Source organism: Phodopus roborovskii, unplaced genomic scaffold, assembly GCF_943737965.1.
Source record: "Phodopus roborovskii unplaced genomic scaffold, PHOROB, whole genome shotgun sequence".
NCBI lineage: Eukaryota > Metazoa > Chordata > Mammalia > Rodentia > Cricetidae > Phodopus > Phodopus roborovskii.
The window spans coordinates 18,659,117-18,682,280 of NW_026126525.1; the positions used below are offsets into that span (position 1 = coordinate 18,659,117).

Consider the following 23,164-nt stretch of genomic DNA (forward strand, 5'->3'; position numbering starts at 1 on the left):
TTTTTTTTTTTGAAGACTTTTTGAAAGAAAGCCATATTGCACACAAACTTTCTATTTGCACATTGGGTTATAAAATCTTTTGATTTTTGATTGTTCTCAAATCTTTTCCTGGGCAAATTGGATATGTTGTCACACTAAATTTTAAAAGGAAAATAGCCTAAAGGCTTTAAGAATTTTTAACTAGATTGCTTCCATTATAATTGAAAAGAACAGTAAAAAGCCTAAGTTGTTTGACTTTGCTGTCTCATACCCTAAGTACTATCATCATTAGAAATTACCATGTGGGAAGAACCAAGAATCAAAGATACTCATAGATAAAATAATTACCAGAGCTGTATGACTATTAGCAACAGAGTGTAAGAAAAATCTACTTGGTGATCAGAAAGTAGTAGAGACATCATAATTTGTTCTTTTTACATTTTCCTCATATATATATACACATATACATATATATATATATATATATATATGTATGTATGTATGTATGTATATCATGCCTTGTAGAAACCATTGCTACACTCTCAGTCCCTATGGAATCACTTTTTAGAACAATTTAAAATAAATTATGCAATCAAATACAAAAAAAAAAAAAAAAAAGGAGACAAGCATGTTTATACAGCCATAAAGTGATACTGAGTCATTTGGATTTGGATTGAAGTTACTAGGATGACAAAGAATCAGACATGAGAAGGCAATGAATCGTAGGCCACATGTGAAGGCTCACAACAAACATGTAAGTGTGATATAAACAGTATAAATCAGTCCCAAGTTAACCACTCTTCTGCTCTACTCTTTCTGCTACTCTGGACCTATGCCATTTTTACTTCTGCCTAAAGATATTCAGAGTTCTGAGAAATCTGAACACTTGATGAACTGTGTAAGAATCTAAACCTATTTGTCAGTCCTAACCATGAAGTTCTGACTATTTAATAAACAATATACTTGGCAGTCTCTGATCTCCTGAGATCAAATTTTAATGGAAGGCTAGATTTAGAATGGGGTTATGACATCTCTTTCAATTATATGTGAATTCAGAAAATATTTGGTTTGCCAATATTAAAAGTGGATTAAATAGCTAGAAAAGCATGTGCATGTTAGTTTATGATACATCTAATGCAAGCACCGAGAACAAGAATATTCATATTGTTTATTGATACTGGCTACTTGTTTGGAAGAATTGCATAGCCAGGGATGAAACACACAATCTCGTTTTCTGCAATATTTTCAGTTTCTTTTGGGAATCAAGAGTCACACCCTCCTTTGAGGGTGTAGATCATATGGAGGCGTTACCAGCATAGACCTCAGTTTTTCCTGCATACCTGAAATAATCTATGTGATATTAGATATTTAGGACACATAAATACAACAATAAATATATATTTAATATAACATATATAAATATATAATATATATTTTATTATATATAGTATAATATAATAGTATATATAATATATATTATATATGTAATACATAATATATAAATATATATTTAAATATATATAAAAATTCTAAAATAGACTGTGAAATTTCAAATAAGAGAAATGTTAATTTACAGCATTACTTTTAGAATCAGAGTCTGCAGTACACCCAGCACCAAACCACAGTGATAAAGCTAATCTACAAGGGGCACACTCCAGGACTGAGAATCAACCCTCCTATTGGATCAGAGATTGTATTCTGTATTGAGATATCGTTGAGTTCTTCTTAATGGTGCAAATTTGTCTCAAGTCAGTGGTTGAAAATCCTGGTGATTTTTTTTTCCTGGTTTGTAGATTACAAATTGAATATTATTAATATTTGTTACAAAATATGATTATAAAATTAAAATTATTTCTGGTGTAAGTTTGGTAACAAAATATGTCATTGTTTTTGATTAATTGTTTTAACATAAATTTAGTGTTAAAACAAAAGAATAATTGGTGACTTTCATTCAAGAACTGAGTACTCTATGTTCACATTTGTTTGTTTGAAGTATTTATTTAGAAAGTTCTACATCTGTCTTATTTTAAGCACTAAATAGTAGCTACATAGTGAGTAATGATGAGGTGTAGACCACAAAGGAAAATATTTTTCTATTGAGAATTAGTACATCATTTATTTTGTATAGTTATTTAAGCATTGAAGTGTGTGTCCAGTGTTTACAGAGACCAAAAGAGAGTATTGACCTCTTTGAAAATAAGTTACAGATAGTTGTATGTTGCCATGTCAGTGCTGAGAACGAAACCTGGGTTGTTTGCAAGAGCAGCAAAGGCTCTTTATTTCAGAGACATCTCTCCAGTACATAAAAAAGTACTAAAAAGGTCAATTATTTTTTAACTAATTTTTATTTAAATGAAAAACAACCTTATTTTACATACCAATCCCAGTTCCCTCTCTCTCCAGAACTCCCATGTCTCCCACCAACACCCCCCCCATCCATTCCCCAGGCAGGGTGTGATCTCCCATGGAGGATCATCAAAGTCTGTCATTTCAATTGGGGCAAGACTTAGGCTCTCCCCTGTGTATATAGGCTGAGAGAGTATCCTTCCATAAGGAATGGACTCCCAAAGCCCATTCATGCACTAGGGATAAATATTGATTCTACTGCCAGAAGCCCCATGGACTTTCCAGGCCTCCCAACTGACACTCACATTTACAGGGCCTTGTTCACTCTTATGCTGGTTCCCAGCTGTCAGACTGGTCCATGAACTTACACTTGCTCTGTTCAGCTGTTTCCCTGGGTTTCCCCAGCCTTTTCTTGACCCCTTTGCTTATCACTCCTCCCTCTCTACAACTGGATATCAAGAGTTAGGCTCATTGTTTAGCTGTGAATCTCTGTTTCTGCTTCCATCAGCTACTGAGTGATGGCTCTATGACAGCATTTAAGGTAGTCATCAGTCTCATTATTGGGGTAGGGCATTTAAGATGGCCTCTCCACTATTGCTTAGATTAGTAGTTGGGATCATCCTTATGGATCCTTGGACATTTTCCTAGTGCCAGGTTTCTGGTAAAACCCATGGCTCCCTGTTAAGGCATTACTTGTCTTGCTCTTCTTCCCTGTTCTTCCCCCAAATCGAACTTCCTGATCCCTACCCATCTTCTTCTCCTACCCATCTTCTCTCCTCCCCTTTCTCCTACCTCCCTCTGCAAGTGCTCACAATTTACTCAGGAGATGGATGATAAAAATGTCAAACAATAAACAAGTTTCGATTAATTTTAAAGTATTGAGCTCATACTAGTTTCTTCACAATAAAAAGAAGTTTCTGGACTCTGTGTCAGAGAATTACACACTAGCGAGAGCAACAGTAGCATTAAGCAACCATGAGAAAAGGAAGGTGAAATGCATTATATTCTTGGCTGTAAATAAAAATAAAAGTATATTTGAATTTAAAATGTTAACAGTCAAAAGTTTTGGATTTTTTCAACTATATTCAACTTCACATGTACAACATCAAATAAAAAATATAGATTGGGTTTGAACAATTTTTTTTTTTATGGAAAATGAATGACAACATCGGGGAAGAGTATCATGGATGTTACAAACTTTTGCAGCCAGAACTGATGTAGGCAAACATTTGCGACTGTAAGGAGGTGAAAAAGTTGGGTAGTAAGGTTTTCAGGTTGAGATATAATTTGTTGGAATTGATAACTGCATAGTGCTATTTGACTATGGGAACTACTACTTGATGCTGAGAACACTTGGCTGATGTAAGTAGGTACAGGAAGATGGTGACTGAAGAACTCAAGAGATTGGGAGTATTGAATATTTTAATTGCTGAAGATTATTTCAGGGACAATGGTGAAAACACTGGCAATATGCCAAATGCTAAAATCTTCTAAGGATTCAGGGGAGTCTCAAAGAAGCTGACTGCTCATAAGATTTGATCGCTCTGATTTAATGATGTTTTTGGGAGGAAAACTGGAGTGGCTCCTATAACAGATAGGTGACAAATCTTCCAAATTTTGGTTGATCAAAAGTTCTAGTTAGTATTCTTACTAACAAGTATACAGTTTCATCAGTGTGTGTCATGAACAGTTCATTCTGTTATAGGTTATTCCAGGCAAGGCATCTCAAAAACTGGAGATGGCAAAGCTCAGAATTCCATTGCCTATATAGAGGAGAGGCTAGCATTTGATGAGAGCTGTAGCTAAGTGGTGAACTAAGATCATGTGCCTTTAGTACCTCTTCATGATTTTCTTAAGATGATGATTGGATTAAAAATGTCTTAAAATCCGTAGGCAGACATATTTTTTTTTTTTTTTTTGTTTAGTATAGAAGTTGCATGCTGTCATTTTTTTTTCTTTTATATACAGCTATGTTCAGAGTAACTAACTGGACAGAGACACAGACAGAATTTAATCATCTATTGATAGGAAGGCTGTAAATGCCAACTTGTTCCTGTCTAAAGAGGGGGAGAAAGGGAAGATTTGTGGTAGCCATAACATAATGGAGGATCTGAGAAAACAAGAAAGGACAAAGAGAATGTATACCATTTAGAAGCTCATTGCCAGAAGGAAGGTGAGTAAGAAAATAGTTGCTATTATACACTTCGAGTCATCAAGAAAAGCCATGTCTATTTTAATAAGATCGAGGAAAGTAAATACAAAAAAATGATTGAACATAAAGGAGAGTTAGCTATGAAATTTCAGAAGACCAAGAACCAACAAACACATAGACAAGGAATAAATTCTCAGGAATTATGAAAATTAGGTAGATGAGATTTATTGAAAATGCAGAAATGTACATAGAGAAAGCACTTCAAAAGATGAAATAAGTGGTCAATTTTATGGTATGTATAAGGAAAATATATGATATTAACATTTATTAGGTTGATAAGTGTATAAGATGTGATAATCCCGTAAATAAAAATAAACCCCAATATGCAAGTTTTTAAAGTATGTTGGAAACTTTTATTTTTATTCATATGTTGTGTATACACACACATGCTTTCATGTGTGCATGCGTGTGCCTACCTCCCCACCCCCATACACACAAACACAAATACACATCAGTGTAATAAGGTGACATGTAGAGGTGAAATTGCAGGAGTTAGTTCTTTTCTTCCACTATGGGAGGGGATTGCACTCAGGTCTCCAAAGTTGGGACTAAGCACTCCTGATAAGCCTTCTCACTGGCCTTAGTAAGCTTCCAAATTGTACATTATCATTGTAAATATGAATTACTTGATTTTTATCTTTATACAGTAAGGCAGCCACGGAAAAATATAAAACATAAAAAAAACATGCAATTTGGATGTTTTTTCACAAGATTAATTTTATTATATATCCAGTGTATGGCCTGTGTGTATACCTACCAGCCAGAAGAGGGCACCATATCTCATTAGAGGTGGTTATGAGTCACCATGTGATTGCTGGGAATAAACTCAGGACCTCTGGAGGAGCAGCCAGTGTTCTTAACCTCTGAGCCATCTCTCCCGTCCTAATTTGGATTTTTCTATGAATTAAAATCAAATATATTTGAATATTTCATTGTTTCTTAAAAGCCATATTTATAACTTCTTATTTTTGAATGTTCTAAATGGAGATTAAATAAACACATGTGACATAAGTCATCTAAATAATTTTATTCCAATGACATATTTCCTAACCACAAATCTTTCCAATTGTTGAAACCAATAAAACTTGAGAGTCCCTCTTGTTCTGCACGTACAGAGCCAAATCTTTATAATATGGTTAACATGGTAATAAGCATTCTAGGTCCAGTAAACTAGATGTTGTACATGTTCTTTTCTTATTACAGAATTTTGACACTTGATTCATTTTAAATATACATATTTAATTAAAGTATATTTACATCATGTTTCCTTTTAGTTTCCTCCCTCTTACTCTTCTATGTACCCTGGTCCCTCTCAAATTTATGTTTATTGTTAAATATATGTATATATGCATGAATATATAAGTAGAACCTGCTTGCAGACATCTGCCCTGTGACTCTGTCTTCACATTGCATACTTTTTGCTGAAGAATCCCTCCTACTCAATGGGCTCATTAACAATGCCCCATTTCAAATATCAACTAATTGGTGGTAGCTTTTAACAAATGAATTTTGGTTCCATACAAATGTTTGTTCTAAAAAAAAAACCAACCAAACAAAGAAAAACAATCTTCATATGTGAATAAAGCACAAAAGAAATAAGAAAGTACAAAAAAAGGGGTAAATGGACATACTTGAATCCAGAAGTATTACAATTTATACCTGCTTTGATTATATAATTCTTTTATTAATGACATGGATGTTTAACTTTTTCGGATATAGTGCTTACCTAAAATTCAATATTATATATCATTATTTCTGACAAAATTAATATGTCTTATATCATTTTACATACCCAAACATTTTTAACATTATTTATTTTAACATATTAATTATGTTTGAGGAAAATGTCAGCTTAGCTTTACATGATATTTTACAAATACTAAAAACACACACCCCATGTGTTTTAATCTCTTAAATATTTAAATTCTAATATAGTGAATTTATTTCTACTAATTCCATACTCATATTTTGATAACTCCATAGTGTGGTGAACATTTAAGTTTGAGAATAAAAGGGAATGATAACTTAATTGCCAGGTATTTGAAATAGCCATAATGGAAAAAAATAAAGACTGCTAGGATAGATGTGTTTTAAATAATTTAGCATACTATTAAGTCTGTGACTTAGCCACTGTTCCAATGATGTAAAAATATACCATGACCAAGACAACTCTTGTGAAATAAACCATTTAACTCTGGCCTTGCTTAGTTTCAGAGGGTGAGACCGTTATCATAATGTCAGGGAGTATGATGGCAAGAAAGTCAATGGAACAGTAGCTGAGAGCTACATCCTCATCTGCATGCAGAGAGAAAGACAGTGGGAGAGAGAGGAGTCAGAGAGATGGAGACAGAGAGACAGACTGCAGACACACAGACATAATGAGACAGCGAGAGGTAGAGAGTGGGAAACTGAGCCCAGCATGGACTTTTGAAACTTCAGAAGATACCACCCTTCCTCCATTAAGACCACAAGAATTGCAACAAGGTCACATTTTCCAAATAGTACCACTCTTGGTGACTAAGTACTCAAATATATGAGCCTGTGAGGGCCATTCATATTGAAACCACCATACTGATTTGAGAATAGGAGTCATGTTACTTTGGGGCAGGGGATTTGTGTTAGTGTCAACAGTTCACACTGTTATAAAAGAAGACAAAGTACTGTTACCAGCACTTACTAGAGTGGCATATGATCACCTCTAACTCCAGTTCAATGATATCTGATCTCATTTTATGGTCTCTACAGGTACCTGCATTCAAATGCGCACACCCACTGATGTACACACATAAGTAAAGAGTTAAAAATAAAATAAATGTTAATTTCATATGTTGGAGAATAGGTTTATAATATGTTGTATAGAGCATAGTAAGGACTGAAAGTAGTATGCTATATTAGACATCTATTTAAGTCTTGATGCAAAAGGATTTTCAAAGCTCCTCTGATTACTTTTATTATTGTTTTCTTTTGAAAGCCTGTGTCCTGCTTCCAGTTACTATTATTCTTCCTAGGGAGCACATAAAGAATTTAGAGTCATTTCTCAACATTATTTATACTATTGTATGTTTATATGTCAGTGACCTTCATTCGGGCTCTTTTCTAGTTCTAAACTTCTAGGATCCTGAAATATAAATCCATTTTTAATTGACTCAGGAAAATATTGAGACAGTATGCTGAAATAGTAATAATAATTATTTCAGTGCTTTTAAAAGTTATTTACTGAATGTTTAACATATGTCATGAATTTGTATATATATATGTATATATATATATAATACTTGCATATATATCCATATAACTACCTATATATCTATATATATTATCTGTGTGTGTGTGTGTGTGTAAGCATAAAAAGAGCTCATTCATAGGAACAGTACTTACTATATTTCATTGTAGTGGGTGATGTGAAGTTACTATGATTGGAAGTGACTAAATATCTTACGATTCTTCTGTAATAGAGAAAACAACACGTCTAGTTTGGTTGTGAAAAGTAAGCACTAAACTGGACAAGACAGTGATGAGGAAAAAGCAGCAAAAAGCAGACCCCTGCTAAGAGGGGTCTGAACCGTCTCTGATCACAGAGTGTTCCCACTGTGATCAGACCTTGGTAAGCCCTCAGCTGCAGAACACAGCTGACAAAGTTTAGCTGTGTCACCATATTGTTACATCCTCAGCATATTGGTTTGAAGATTTTTTTTCTATGTTGCTTAGCTTTGCACACTTACATTGGAAAAAGAGTACTATTGACCTTATCTTATTACTATGCCAGTGAGATGATCTTAATCTGTGGAGCCCTTCATTCACTGAGCAAGGCTAACTAAGAAGTATAATGTTGATTTATTCATGTGCTTTCACTGTCATGTGATCAGAAGGAATGGAGTAAATTGAGAAATGGTGGCAGAATGCTAATCATAAAGTAACAATAGAAGAGAAGCTTTGAAAGAATCTAACAGGTTCAGATTCTAACCATAAGATCTGTTTCCCTATCACAGCATCAGGACTTGTTTTGTAATCACTGCTATGCTCAGCCCTTAAAGTTATTACTTTTTTGACTCCCCTTTTCTTCCTACTGTGTCTTTTGAAAACAAGTCAAGACCTGCTGTGGTTTTTAAGTTAAGATTTTTTTTTTCCTGAAAAGATAAGAGACAAAATAAACCTGAGGAGTAGTTGAAAGGCCTTACAAAACTGATGCAATTAACCACAGAACAGAATAAGTTAACTAACCAAAGATAAACATACATACATCAAAATAAAAAACTGAACAATGCACTTTAAAGCCTTTATGAATGAAGAATTTAAAAACTGGGATTGCAGTTTCTAATGAGTTATTGTGAGTATGAATGTGCAGTTTTTCAATGTGAGACCCAATAAGACATTTTCACATTGGAAATTTCAGCAAATGGATGACAAATAAGCTTACCAAATAAGCTGCATTAGCCTGTTGCTATTGCATATTTATAGATTATTAAGTCAATAAAGAAAACAAACAGCACACATGGTTTGAAACATTTTTAATGGCTTCATTTATTTCAATTCCCAGTGTACAATTGGAACAAACTGATTTACATCGAATCTTTTTTCTTAGTGGTCTCTATACTTCTTAAGTTTACATCCACAACAAATATGCTACATGCTATACTACAAGTTACCTTTCTAAAGAGTAATCAAAGAAAACACTTTTAAAATTTTATTTTAAACTTAGAATGTTATTGTTTATCTGAATGGATTCATTTTTTTTTTCTTGTAAAGTTTTTTGACATCTTTAATGGAACTTATATTAACAACCATGCAATGATTTTATGACTTGACTACAGAATGAGTTTCCCCATTTGTTATAATTGACAATTTCACAGAAGAAAACTTTATCATTAAAGCATTTATAGTTTGTAAGATAGTTTATTCTGTATTTGGAGCTGTTTAAACAGTCTTCTTTTGAAAAATCATCTTAATCAAAGATTCACAGGGCTCATCACTGAAACAGTGAACTTGATTTCCAGGACAAGGAGAGAAATTTTCAATATAGAAAATGTTTTCCTCTTAATGTTTAATTAGGTCTTTACCGTATATCTCTTTTTTGTAACAAATATGGACACACTGGATGCATATATCTTTTCATGGACATTTTATTGCATGAGCTAGGGTAATTTACTTCATGATTTACAACCAGAACGTATGACAATGAAGGTCAGTAACCAAGCTAAGGTTCAGCACCTCATGCTATCAAGAGAGAATGCTCAGTTCACAAAAACAAACCGTTAAGCTCTTCTTTCAATTAAAACACAGTCATTCAGATTAATATTTAAACAGTATCTCACCTAGTTGTTCAATAAACAAATATGTTACCTTAGAGTTAGTTATGCTTTAACACATAGATTAAACCATGTACATTATGGGGAGACTCAATAAAGGCTGACAAGATTATTTCATAATGTATTATGAATATATACTTACATTTCCATGAATTAAATAAGAAAATGAAAATCTCAGATAATGAAAACCATTAAAAAACTCCTAAACAAAATGTTTTTGCCTGCTATGAGAGATAAGTATAACTGGGATATTTGTAAATCTTATAACTTAAAGAATATAAGCTTCATTGATAGTTGGGAATACTATGTGTTAACTCTAATTGATATACTGTTCATTGCAATTTCTGCTATTAATCAGAAAATTCACTTGAAGATTCAGCAAGCTCTTTTGGTATTTGATGCTTTCTTTTTTGTGAATATTTGAGATTGTGAGGTACTGTTCCACAAAACCATCAGTTCCCTTTGTTCTAGGGTATGTTTTAACACTTTTATTTATAATTCTGTTGTTTTCACTGATTCTTTTGTTTGTTGTTTTTATCATTTTTGGTTTGTAGAGGGAGCTTGCTTTGTTTTGTTTGTTGTTGTTTCTTCTAATTTGCCTTTCTGTCTTATGATCCTTTCTTTTTAATTATTTCATGAGCTTTCAATGTAATTAAATTGTTTTCCCCTTCCTGATCCTCCCTCCAAATACTGCCATTCATTCTCACTTGTTCTACTTCAAATTCATCGTCTCTCTTTTGGTTAATTTTTGTACCCACATATGAGTATTTATATAAACATATGCTGCTAAATATATTAAGATGACATGATCACTCTGTATAGTATTGCTTTTTAAAAAATGTTTATTTGTATTATGTATGCAGTATTCTGCTTACATGTATCCCTGCAGGCCAAAAGGGGGCATCAAATCTCATTATAGATGGTTGTCAGCCACCATGTGGTTGCTGGGAATTGAACTTGGGACCTCTGGGAAAGCAGTCAGTGCTCTTAACTGCTGAGCCATCTCTCCAGGCCCTTTATTGGATTGCATGTATATATTTTTAGGGCTGACCATTTTGGTCTTTAAATCTTAAAATGTGTATTTTTTCTCTTATATTCTTGTATGTGTTTGGTCCATGTGTGCATATGTGTATTTTCATAGATGTGGCCTCAAGGTTGCAGTTAGGAAAATATTTTTATCACTCTCAAACTGTATTCATTGAGTAAAGATTTCTCAATCAAGCTCAGAATACATTTGTATGACTAGCCTACCTAGCCTGCTTATTCTGGGTAGTCTGTCTCTACTTTTCAAGTCTGCAAGGAATTAAAGATAGACTCTGGTCCTTCTGCTTGTACATGAAGCACTTTAACTACTGAACCATCCCCATAACTTTAAAAATACTTTTATAAATGCCATCAACAACCTCATTTTAAAATGTTTTTGTTATATTGATTCTATGTATATGAGTGTTTTGCCTGCATTTGTACCTGAACATCAAGTGTGTGTCTGGTGCCTGAAGAGTCAAAAGACTTTATTGAATCTCCTGGAAGTTACAGATAATTGTGGCTGACATGTGAGTGCTGGGAATCAAACAGGGGTCCTCTGTAAGAGCAACACAGGCTCTTAACTGACATGTCTGTTCAGATGCCAACAATCTCATTTTTGAGGTGGAAATATGAATTATAGGTTAGCTTATTTGTTCACAACATCTGCTTACAATATTGAGTGAGGGAAGGATGCCATTTATATTTTTACATGTCTAGTCTTGATACTTCCTTTTTTAGAACTGTGTTTTGTATTATGAGGCATTTTTTTGTGTCCTTTGTTGTGTTGGTCTTTAAATTTTGGACTGTAGACACTAGTCTCTCAGATGAGTGGAATATTATTCTCACAAAGTTACAGCATCTATAGTTACCTGCCTGAGAACTACAAATTCAAGCATGAATAGGTTTGGAGCTCGTGAACACAAACCTTTAATTGAGGATCTCGTCACAATTGATGTAATGTGGGAGAGGGAGAACATAAGTCATGTTCCAATAGTTGATCCCACACTGTGCACATATAGGAAGAACTAAATAGAGACAGTGTATCTAAACAAGAATAAGGTATTATTAGGAGGAAAAAGTGGTCAAAGAAAATGGGAGAAGTTGAAGGGAAGGGTGAGGGAGATGGGATTTATAGAAACATTAATGCATGTGTAAAATTTCTCAAACAATAAGCAAAAAATAATATAATGAAAGCTCATGCTAAAAAAAGTCAAACACGTTGTCTTATATAGGCCTTCATTTTAAATCTGTATCATTTTTGGTGGTCAGCTTTTACTACTAGTATACTCATTCTCACTTTAACCGGAAATACTTTATTTTTAGTGTTAAGAGACTGAAAGAAGTTTGTCAAGTCCAGGGAAATTATATCCAACTAGTGTGGATGGAGATTGTAATAGGATAACTCATATGAAAGTGTTTAAATGAAGAGGTGGACAGAAATGTTTAGGACACATGCTGTTTATAAATAACGCCATTTCCTGGAAGCAAGCATGCTTCCAAGCTGCTGGGAACTAGTGGGAAACACAATCTCAATGAGAAGCAGTTTCACATGAACTATTTCAGTGGAGAGTGTAGTCACCTGTGAATTAAAGTGAAGAAGTATATATGTAGGATAATAATTTATGTAATTATCTTCGTTATGTGTACAGGGAAATGTTTCAAAGAATTGTATCCACATGCCAGAACAAAACAAAGCAGCAGCTACACACATAGGTGCTGACTTTTTGTGCCAAAAAGTTTGTGGTTACTTAACAAGTTTATCTCAGAAAGTAGAGAACAGGTTCCAGATTCAAACACAGCTATTTCTTGTCAGTTAGAATAGATTTTATTTTACATGACAAAAGGTATGTAGGATAAATACAGCCATGGATAGGCTGGTGATTTAAGGTAAGAATAATCTTCCTAATGACTTTTATTCTTTCAACACAGAGACATATTACATGACTGTTGCCTGACAAACAGCGCTTATAACACTTTTGAAAAAAAAAACTAGATAAGCAGTTGCAAAAGATTTATGTTCTTGTTTAAAAACAGAGTAAGCCAGGAATTAGCTACAACATGATTGTCATGTCAGTGGTACTTAGCCCGGTTTAACGACCAGCATGATTGCCTTCTCATGGCATGTGGTACTGAGTTTCAGAGTTATGATTTAAAGGGAATGAGTAATTATGAACTTGAAATAATTTTCTTGACTACTACTAAACCACAGAATTTCCCCTCTGTTTTTAGTTAGGTTTTATCCACATTAACCTAAATAATGCATTAAATACAGTACAATGTTTTCCTAAAAGCTTTTAATATCAAATGTTTGCCAATCTGATAGACAGACATTTTCAGTACAACTTACAGTGAATGACATCTTCCTGATGTCAATTTTTCTTCTTACTCTTTTTTTTTAATAAAATTTTGAATTCATTCTGTTCCATCCATTCTCCTTATATGTTCTATACCTTACTCCATATTTTCAGAAAACTTCTTTCTCGAAAACTTTACTACGCCGTATACAATTGAATGACTTTCTTATTTGGAATGAATAGTAGCATAGATTCATGCTCACCTTTCAGGGTGAGCCTTCTTTTTATCAAATTTTCTCTCTGTCTCTCTCTCTCTCTCTCTCTCTATCTATCTCTCTCTCTCTCTCTCTCTCTCTCTCTCTCTCTCTGTGTGTGTGTATGCATGTATGCATGCATATGCGTGGTAGAGAGTTTAGAAGGCAAAAGAAGACTATGAAAGTAGATTCTCTACCAATATCATGTGACGTCCAATGATCAAACCCAGATTAGCAGATCCAATCTGAAAGAAGCCTTAATACATAAAGTCATCTCACTGAACTGATTGGGTGAGCCTTTTCTCATAGTTGTGGGTGGTATAAATTTATTCCAAAAGTCATAGTCATATGTTTGAATAACAACTCAATTAAGTCTGTTAGATTCTCTATAGAAATTTTGATAAATTTTATAATCCATTGTCATGCACAATGTTTGGCTCATCTGGCATTCTCAAAGAATTTCAATAAATTAGTGCAAAAAAAGAAAGAAAGTAATTTTTTAAAAGCTACATGTTGCATACACTGTTTATTTCCCTAATCCATACTTTCCACAATAGAGATTTAACATCAGTGATATATACATTATCATATAAAGCTTCTGTGTTAAAAGTTACTCAATAAAAACAGGAGTTGGGGTAGTGATACGGAAATAACATGCTGGAGAAAGAAATGGCTCCTGTTGGTTGTTCTCTGACCTGCAGTCACTCACACATATCATTTATTTATACACACACACACACACACACACACACACACACTGGATATGATATCATGGATGGCCTGGGGAGACAGGGATGGGAACAGGAGGGATCATATCAAGGGTTGATGGAGGAAGAGAGTCATGAGAAAGAAGATTGGAATGGGGGAAGAATTACTTGGGAATATGTAAACCAAGAAAAATGGAAACTGCCTGGAATCTATCAGTGAGATCCTAAGAAGACTCCTATTAACAGGGGATCCAGATCCTGAACGGGCCATCTTCTGAAACTAGGCAATGCTACTAGTGGTGGAACTAAAACATCAACCCAGACACAACACATTTTAACCTAAAATTTGCTCTGCATACTAGATGTGTGGAGGTAATGGTGGCACAGAACTTGGAGTTGCCAGTTGATGATTGGTCCAACTTGAGCCCATACTCACAGAGGGTATCTGTGATAGATGCTGGAGAGCCAGGAACTAGAGGCTGGATAGCCCATAGAAGAGGATAGAATGACTAGGGAAAAATAGTCAATGAAATGATTCTTAATAATACTCTTCTATACCCATAGACTTTAGCCTAGCATAAGCAGCTACTGTTTCATACAATAACTGAAACTGAAGGCAACAGATGCAGAGACCCACAGTCAAACATTAGGAATAACTCAGAACACCCTAAGGAAGATGGTGTTGTAGAATCCAGAGGAGCAGAGGGCATCACATTGACAAAGCCTACAGACTCAACCAACCAGGGCAGGAAGGGGCTCACAGAGATTGAACCATAAATCAGGGAGCCTGCATAGATTTGAGTTAGGTCCTCTGCATATATGTACAATTTTTCGTAACTTGGTGTTCTTGTTTAACTATTAAAAGCAGGAGTAGGGGCTGTCTGATTCTTTTGTCTGTTCTTGGGACCCTCAGCCAAAAGGGGTTTTTTCCAAGAAAACATGAATCAGATATGAAGTATATGTGGATTTGCACTTCATGCCTTTGAAAGCAAGTGGTTTGAAGTAAGAATTGTTGTACCAAAAGGATAAAATGAAGAAAAATTGGATAACAGCTAAGTATTCTGTTGGCAGCTACAGCAATCCTATTATAAGTAAAATAATATTTAAATCTTCTAATCATTTAACTACTTGAATGTCCTAATACTATCAAAAAGCCCTTCTTATCTCTCAAATGCTTTCACATTTGCTATGAATTTGTAAGAGCATTAAGACTTCACTCTCACCATAATTAGATGGACTGAAAAAAATAGTACCTCCTTATTTTGCCAATTCCTGATTATTTAGAGTGATGGCAAAATGGCTCAGCATGGATTTCTAAAACCTGAGTTCATAGCAAATGAAAATTACCCTGACTCATTATGTCTATCCTATTGAAATATAAATGCATCTATGAGCTTCAACAAAATTGCACTGATACTTCAATAAACATCTCAGCCTATGTAGAGAATCTTGAAACTAGGAAAAAGTAAAATATATTAGCTACAAGTAAAATAAGTCAGTTATTCAAAACTTCAATACAGTGGCTTACAGTTGACCAAATATGAGCAATAGGAATATTGATATTGGAGTTTATAAGCCACTGGGGGAAAAGGAATACATTAACATAATGGCATGCAATTTGTGCACTCAAAGAGCTATTTCACAAGAACTTGCTTACATGACCAAAAACACTAAAACAAATATCAGAAAACACTTTCTATTTGATTCTGTGTAATGCATTGGCAGTCTTCAGGCTCTGTCACCAACTTCCGTAAGTATCCCCTGCACTTACTGTCATCTTTTATGATGAAACATTGGGGTAACTGCCCTGAAGGTGAAATGGAGTAACAAGAGATGGTTCCCATTTTTATTATTATGAATTTACTATATTTGAAAACATAAACCCAGAGTTAGTAACCGAAAACACATCTTTAAAATGCAAAAAATATGACCAAAATAAAATACTCTTGAAACTTCTGTATTGTATAGAAAATATTTTAGATAATTATGCATTATATTAAAACTTGAGAAATTTTTAGTGTATACTCATTAAGTCAAGTTCTCAAACATTTTGTATATTTGTATGTGTAAGTATGTGTATCTGTGTGTGTGTGGTTTGCATATGTATTTATTCATTCTTGTGATTGTATTCCTGAATGAGGAAGCCCAAGGTTATTTACTTTCTATCTTGTATGTTAAAAAAGGATTTTTTGCTGAATCCAGAGTTCATGTATTTGGCAAGTCTAGCTACCCAATTTGTTCTGGGTTCTTCTCATATTTCCTTAAGACCACCAGGATTAGTAGCAATGCATTCTGCCCACCAACCATTTACATGGAGACCCTAACTATTGTCCTCATACTTACATGACACGTATTTTATAGGTGAGCCAGCTCCATAGCCCTTAAATTACAATTTTAACAATAAAAGTTGGAAACTGTTGTATCATGTCAGTCTAGAATTATATATGATAGCTGTATTTCTTTAATATGATTTCACTAATAAAGAATAAAGATTATACTTCTTGGCTTACTCCCATTGTAATCACATACAAGTATGTGTTTTTTATATAAAAAAATGTTTTTCCAGCGCCAGTAATATAATTAAAATTCCACACATGTTAATTTGAACATTTGATTATCTGGATGGTCTGATATGTGTGATCAGGAAGCTTTGAAAAATTCTTGAAATTGATGCAAAGATTGTCTTCTCTGTAACTTGTGTATATGCTACTCAAAATGATACATTATTCACGAACAAGCACTGCCTCTATTCCCAGGAAAAGCTTAGTCTCTCATTTCTCTTGACAGTGTGCAGACCTGGGTTCTTCAAAGCCTTTCCTCACAACCAGAGCTGCAGCAAATGTCCACCTCACAGTTACAGCCATGAGGAAGCTTCCACCTCCTGTGTCTGTGAAAAGGATTATTTCAGGAGGGAATCTGATCCACCCACAATGGCATGCACAAGTAAGGAATCCCATGGCTATTTGGAGATGATCCCTTTCACCAGTTTGGAAAAGCAGCATGATGGAGCCTGTTGTGTTTTGTTAACACTTCCCTTTAAAACAGGCATGTGTATCCTTCTCAGTGCAGGTCTTTTCCACAATTTAAATTCCTTTCATAGGCATTAAAAACAAATGTCCTCTTTTGACTGACTGTCAGAGCATCCGTCCCACCCATCACTTTACACGCAGCGTCTGAAGTGATAAGAAAACAATGATTCCTTTTTATATTGTGGCTTAATTTCATATTCTTGACTTCAGCAAATCTTTTTGTCTTTTCACATCATATTTGTTACATACTTCTTTGGAAGACAGTTTTCTGAACTAATGATTTACACAACAAATGGCAACTTCAACAAGTTCTAGCCTATATGACTAACCTGTAGGGTTATCCAGAGGCCTTTGCCAAAATATGCAGACATCTTTGAGAGCATGACAATCGAGGTGGCAAATAAGATTATAATACTATGTAAAACCCAATATCCAACTTAGGTTTTCATGCAACTGCAATCTTTTTAGTCAGTTATGACCATTATCAAAGTTGTACTTGTGATCATATAATCAGTGTAGATATGTATTAAGCATTAATTTCAGTGTTTCTTGTGAATAGATGCACAATGAGTCAAATTTTTCATATTTCTAATTTTAACATATTCAAAGGACACCATTGTGGCTATTTATACATTTGCTTGCAGATGTTTTTCACTGGTAAAGTGTCTGTAATAAGTGGGAAAATGTAAGTCAAAAGAAAAAAGTGAATATTTCTCCACAATCTGTACCACTCGGGGCATCCATTCACCTTACTTGTTAGTTTCCAGGTAATGTGTGTAAACTATTTAGTTATTTAACTTTCACAATATTATAAATGTTATAATCGATATATAGACAGAAAATAGTATAGATGACCTTATAAAACATAATTACAAGTTGATTTTAAACAAATTTCAGTGGCTGTATTTCATGCACAAATGAAAAATCATTCTTTGTAATTCAAGGCTAATGATTTATTGAAAGTGATTATTAATCACAGAATACCTTCACAATAAGTGAAAGTAGTACACACAATTTTTTCTTTACAGTTTACTAGAATAACAATATGTTTTGTTACAGTGGAATTCAACCTATTTAATATGTAAGATGTAAGAATTATTAAACAATAGGAAACAGGAGTATCAGTAAACAGGGGCACTGGGTCATCTCATCCATTTTACAAAGCTCTATGCATTAGTAGACTTAACTGATTTTGCCAGAGTGTACTTCCTTTTAACATAAATATGTTCTTTTTTTTTTTTTTTATTTTGGGACTCAGAGGCTAGCCACGATTTGGTGATAAGAGCTACTTAATTAATACTCCTTTGGAAATAAATTCCAGAGACTTCATGTTTTCTCCATCTTCAGCTCTGTGAATTGCTACTGTGGTGTTCAGAGGACTAATTCACTGTCATTGCTCACAAAATACTAAGTTGAGTGTGTGTGTGTGTTTTCAATTTGATTCAGAGTACCACAACCACTCATAATCCCCTCATAGGTTGTCTGATGTTGAGAGGAATATCCTAAACTTTGTTCTGTCATTGGCACTTTGCAATTGTATTCATGATTTTAACTCCTCTTAATCTATAAACCCTAAGAACAGAGATTTATGAAGCTGTAGAACAAAAATCAAACAGAAAGAAAAGCCAAGAATCTGATGACTATACTTGAGACACAAATCCTTCTTTCAGCAATGTGGTGGTGCAAACATCTTATCTACTGTTGGGGTACTGTGATGGTTTAGATGTAGGCTCTATAAATTCCTTTGATTTTACTTCTACTTCATAAAATTTTGTTTTCTTTTTAACATGTGACCTACAGTTGTGGATGCATTATTATCAGAGTTATTGGTAAAAAGAAGCCAGACAGGTGTAATTTTGTTGATTTAGGGCAAATAAAGAAATGCAAGTACAATTCAGATGGTTGCAATAAAATGGAATTTGACACATTTTTTCTTCTTTCTCAAATGTTAAGCCCCCCTTTTTAACATGAAATTAAAGTATATCCAATATTTTTCTATTAAATAATCCGAAGTTTGTAATAAATAACAATACTTCTATTTATAACTTTAGAAATGTTTGTGAGTTAAAAGCAATTGTTGAAATAGAAATATGGAAGGCTGAATGCACATAACATTTCCTAAGATTCAGTGATGGGCATTTTGGGGAGTGTTAGAGGAAAGCAATTCAAGTCCCTAGATATAGAGTTGTTCTATTTAAATGTAATAATTAATAAAAAGCTCTTAAATACTAGTTTTCTTTTAAAATTATTTGTAAATATGTGCATCAAAGATGATGGATTAATGTTGGGTTGATAATAAAAACATTGAGCCTTATATTTGGAGCACACAGATATTAGGCTAACTTAGCAATTGCTGAGTATTTTTTTAAAGAGTTTGCTTCATGCTTACAATCCGTTCAAATCCAATAAGACTCTATTACTTTACCATTAGGGAGATGTACTGATTCAGTCTTTGACAAGGTAGAGATACTCACTTTGATGTTAACTAAGACAAACATTAGATCTCAAACAAAAGTTCAAGCTTGTTCAAGAACACATGATCACATAACATTTAAAGATGACATAAAATTTAAATATTTAAAATTTAAGTTTTGAGAAATTCATTTTAATACCATTTCCTATATGAATAAATAGATTCTGAAAGAGTTAAAATGATATTGACTGTTGCTATCATAAAATTGACAAGCTTCTAAGCAATATAATCTGTCTATGTATAAAAATGAAGTGCGTAATAAAAACTACATGGAGTTAGGAAAGCTCTCATAGTATTATTCTAAAATGATAAGAGTCTTTTCATATTGTGGTAGGCGACAAGATTGAAAATATTCTGTAAAACTGAATACTTTGCACTCAGTTTCTATCGCATTTACTAGAATTTCTAACCTCAATTAAAGTTCTGAAACTGAATTGTTATAAGTGAAAGAACCTAGTTTATAAACAGTGGGCTTGACCTTCAGCTTTTATCCCTGAGCTGTGTTCCTTCAGGAGAGCTTCAAATTCTGTTCACTTTCTACACATTCAATTACTTCTAATAGAATTCATTTTCAAGAGCCATCCAGAAAAGCCCTCTTCCTACTATACAGTTGTTTAACATAGATTTCATATTTCCTTCCAATTTTCTCAAAGGAAGCATGCTACTATATGAACAAAGAATTGAATTTACTATGTTTTTAAACATAAATTTTATGTAACAAATCTGTCAGTATACATAGGTTTACTCCCAGGCTATGAACATACATATTAAGAAAAACAACTGACTCTATTAAATACATTTTTAACAGTCCAAAAAATTGATTTTTTTGTAGTGCCTAAACACCACTATTTTATTAAACTTTAAACGTTTAAAATTATAAAATATGACATAATACCTACTTATAAATTTAGTTTTTCTTCGGGCCAGGGATTAATTACGGTCAAAGACACTAATTTATATCATCTTAAATATGTTTTTCTCACTTTACTTTGCAAACCAGGACCCCCCTCACCTCCTCGGAATGCCATCTCAAATGTTAATGAAACTAGTGTCTTTCTGGAGTGGATTCCGCCTGCTGACACTGGTGGACGGAAAGATGTGTCATATTATATTGCATGCAAGAAGTGCAGCTCCCATGCAGGTGTGTGTGAGGAGTGTGGAGGTCAAGTCAGGTACCTCCCCCAGCAAATCGGCCTGAAAAATACCTCTGTCATGATGGTGGACCTACTTGCTCACACAAACTATACCTTTGAAATTGAGGCAGTGAATGGAGTGTCCGACTTGAACCCAGAGACCCGGCAATATGTGTCTGTAAATGTAACCACAAACCAAGCAGGTAAGTGTCATGTCCAACCCAACTATATATTTTAGACTTAGTTCTGTCAATTGCATCCACAGCTGAGGTCTTAATAGATGACATCCTATGAGAGAATGTCCTCAGCATGCAGAAAGTAAAGACTTAAAAGATTAACTATAACTCGAAGTATATTTTTACTTTAAAGAGAAGTTAAGGCTTTGTGAGGGCAAACATCCATAGAATAATGACAGGGGAGGTATGTCTTAATGAAATATTTCATTAAACATACATTTCTGAAGTAATTTCTTTTCTACTTAATACTTATCATATTTATTATTTATGTAGTATGTTTTATGTTGCAAATCTACATTTTTGTTGCTTTGTTAATGTGGAATTCTTTTTAAAATTAATTTGTACAGACTGCTTTATTTGCTGTTTAATTTCATACTTTACACCACAGCTGGATTTTCATGGCAAGTTATGATCTTTTTTTTCTATTTTATTAAAAGATATATGGATTGAGGCCTTTTTTTTTGCCAAATCAACTTATAAAAATAGAATAATTGTTAGGTGCTATGAAATCTCCAAACACATCTATTTTCAAGTTGCAATCTTGGAATTATAAATATGTAAATGTTGGAGAAAGTCTGCAGGCCATTTTGAGCTGATGAATAGTTGTATATCTATGTAGGTTCTTTTTACACTAATGAGCATGGAACTCTCTGATCTAAGAATTCAACTCACTAGGTGAACATAATTTCTAAACACAAGAAAGCATTGGAATCTGCCTCTATGATGACTTATGACAATAGTCCCAGTCATCATCACAAGTATTATGTCATGGGAACTGTTACCTGAGTTTGGAAAAAGCAGACTATAATGCTACATTCTCAGGGTTCTAAAGTAAAATCTTTAACTCTTTCACCCATAGCGGATTCTAATGTTATTAGACAATATCATCTTGTTAATAAAGAAAACTTACTAAGATGTTCTTCCATGAGAAAAAATTCAGTACTTTCAGTGATCTTTTCTTTTCTTTTTTTTTAATTATTATTATTTTATTTAATTTTATATAACAAAGTCCAATTAAATGAAAACAAACATTTATACACAATATTTGGGAATTTGGGCGTCGTTCTTTCCAAACTACTTCCTGCTGGTAAGGGGTGCTGTCATAGGGGATTTGAAGATTCAGATATCCTGGCTGTAGTCTGTAGGGCTGTTTTCTCCAGCTGTTTTGAATGTAGGATCACCTTGTACTCTGTTTCAGGCGGTCTGGCGTGATCAAACCACATTAGTCTGGAAGGAATCCACATCTTTTCATTTTCTGTGGAAACAAAAATAGAAATCCTTTTCCCCAGTAACTTGTCCTTCAACTTAAATTTTGGAGTCAAAGCATATTTTTTAATTTAATTTATTATTTTACATGTTGATCCCAGTTCCCTCTCCCTCCCTCCCTCCATTACTCCCTCCTTCCCTCCCTTTAACCCTCCCTGCCTTCTCACATGCACTCTAAACACCATATTTGTAAGATACTACTTAGTGATAAGTTAAATGAGAGACTGATTTTTATTAATTTAGGGACATTATCAATGAACAATAACACATTATGGTATTCTGATATACAGACATCTTCTGACTACTGGATGTATGAATTGAACTTTCAATATGTAAAATGTTCATCCAGAAGCCATGGCATATTTATCCTATCTATCCTATAATTTAAGATTTGCCATCAAAGAAGATATGTTATTGGTTGTAACTTTATGCCTAGATGTCATCTTACATTCCATAAAATCAAGGCAAAATCAACTTTAAAATACTGATTTTCTCAGCATCACTACTTTAGGTCAAAGAAGTACCATTTCCACATAAAATACCAGTTCAAGAAATTTTAAGAAGTCTTCTTCTTTTTGGTGCTACCATGGCTGAATACTTATCAAGTTCCAATGCCACAGGAAGTGTGCTTTGTAGTTAGCTTTGATGATTGTATTTTCAAGCACCCAGTTTAATGACACATTTTATTTTTTATGCAAAAAACTTGTAGTATATTTTAAGTTAAATTTTAAATTTCTCAATTCTTGTTTTCTAAAATGTGATTAACTGACTTAAAATTTTATTAGCTACAGCAGATATTCTGATATTTCCTAATCAATATGTTTTGTGTGCTAGATGAATAAAAATGTACTTAGTGAAAATACAGAAATAAAAATGGTTATTCATTCAAGATGAAAATTTTGC

General features: G+C 33.6%; 1 protein-coding gene across 1 annotated transcript in view; it reads left to right on the forward strand.

Annotated features, from left to right (window-relative positions):
* Epha5 (EPH receptor A5) overlaps nt 1-23,164 on the forward strand; it is a 323,174-nt gene that overhangs the window by 148,603 nt on the left and 151,407 nt on the right. Inside the window, exons 4-5 of the mRNA XM_051198276.1 lie at nt 16,912-17,067; nt 20,627-20,962. Of these exons, the coding sequence (XP_051054233.1) occupies nt 16,912-17,067; nt 20,627-20,962 (492 nt within the window). The remainder of the gene's footprint in view (nt 1-16,911; nt 17,068-20,626; nt 20,963-23,164) is intronic.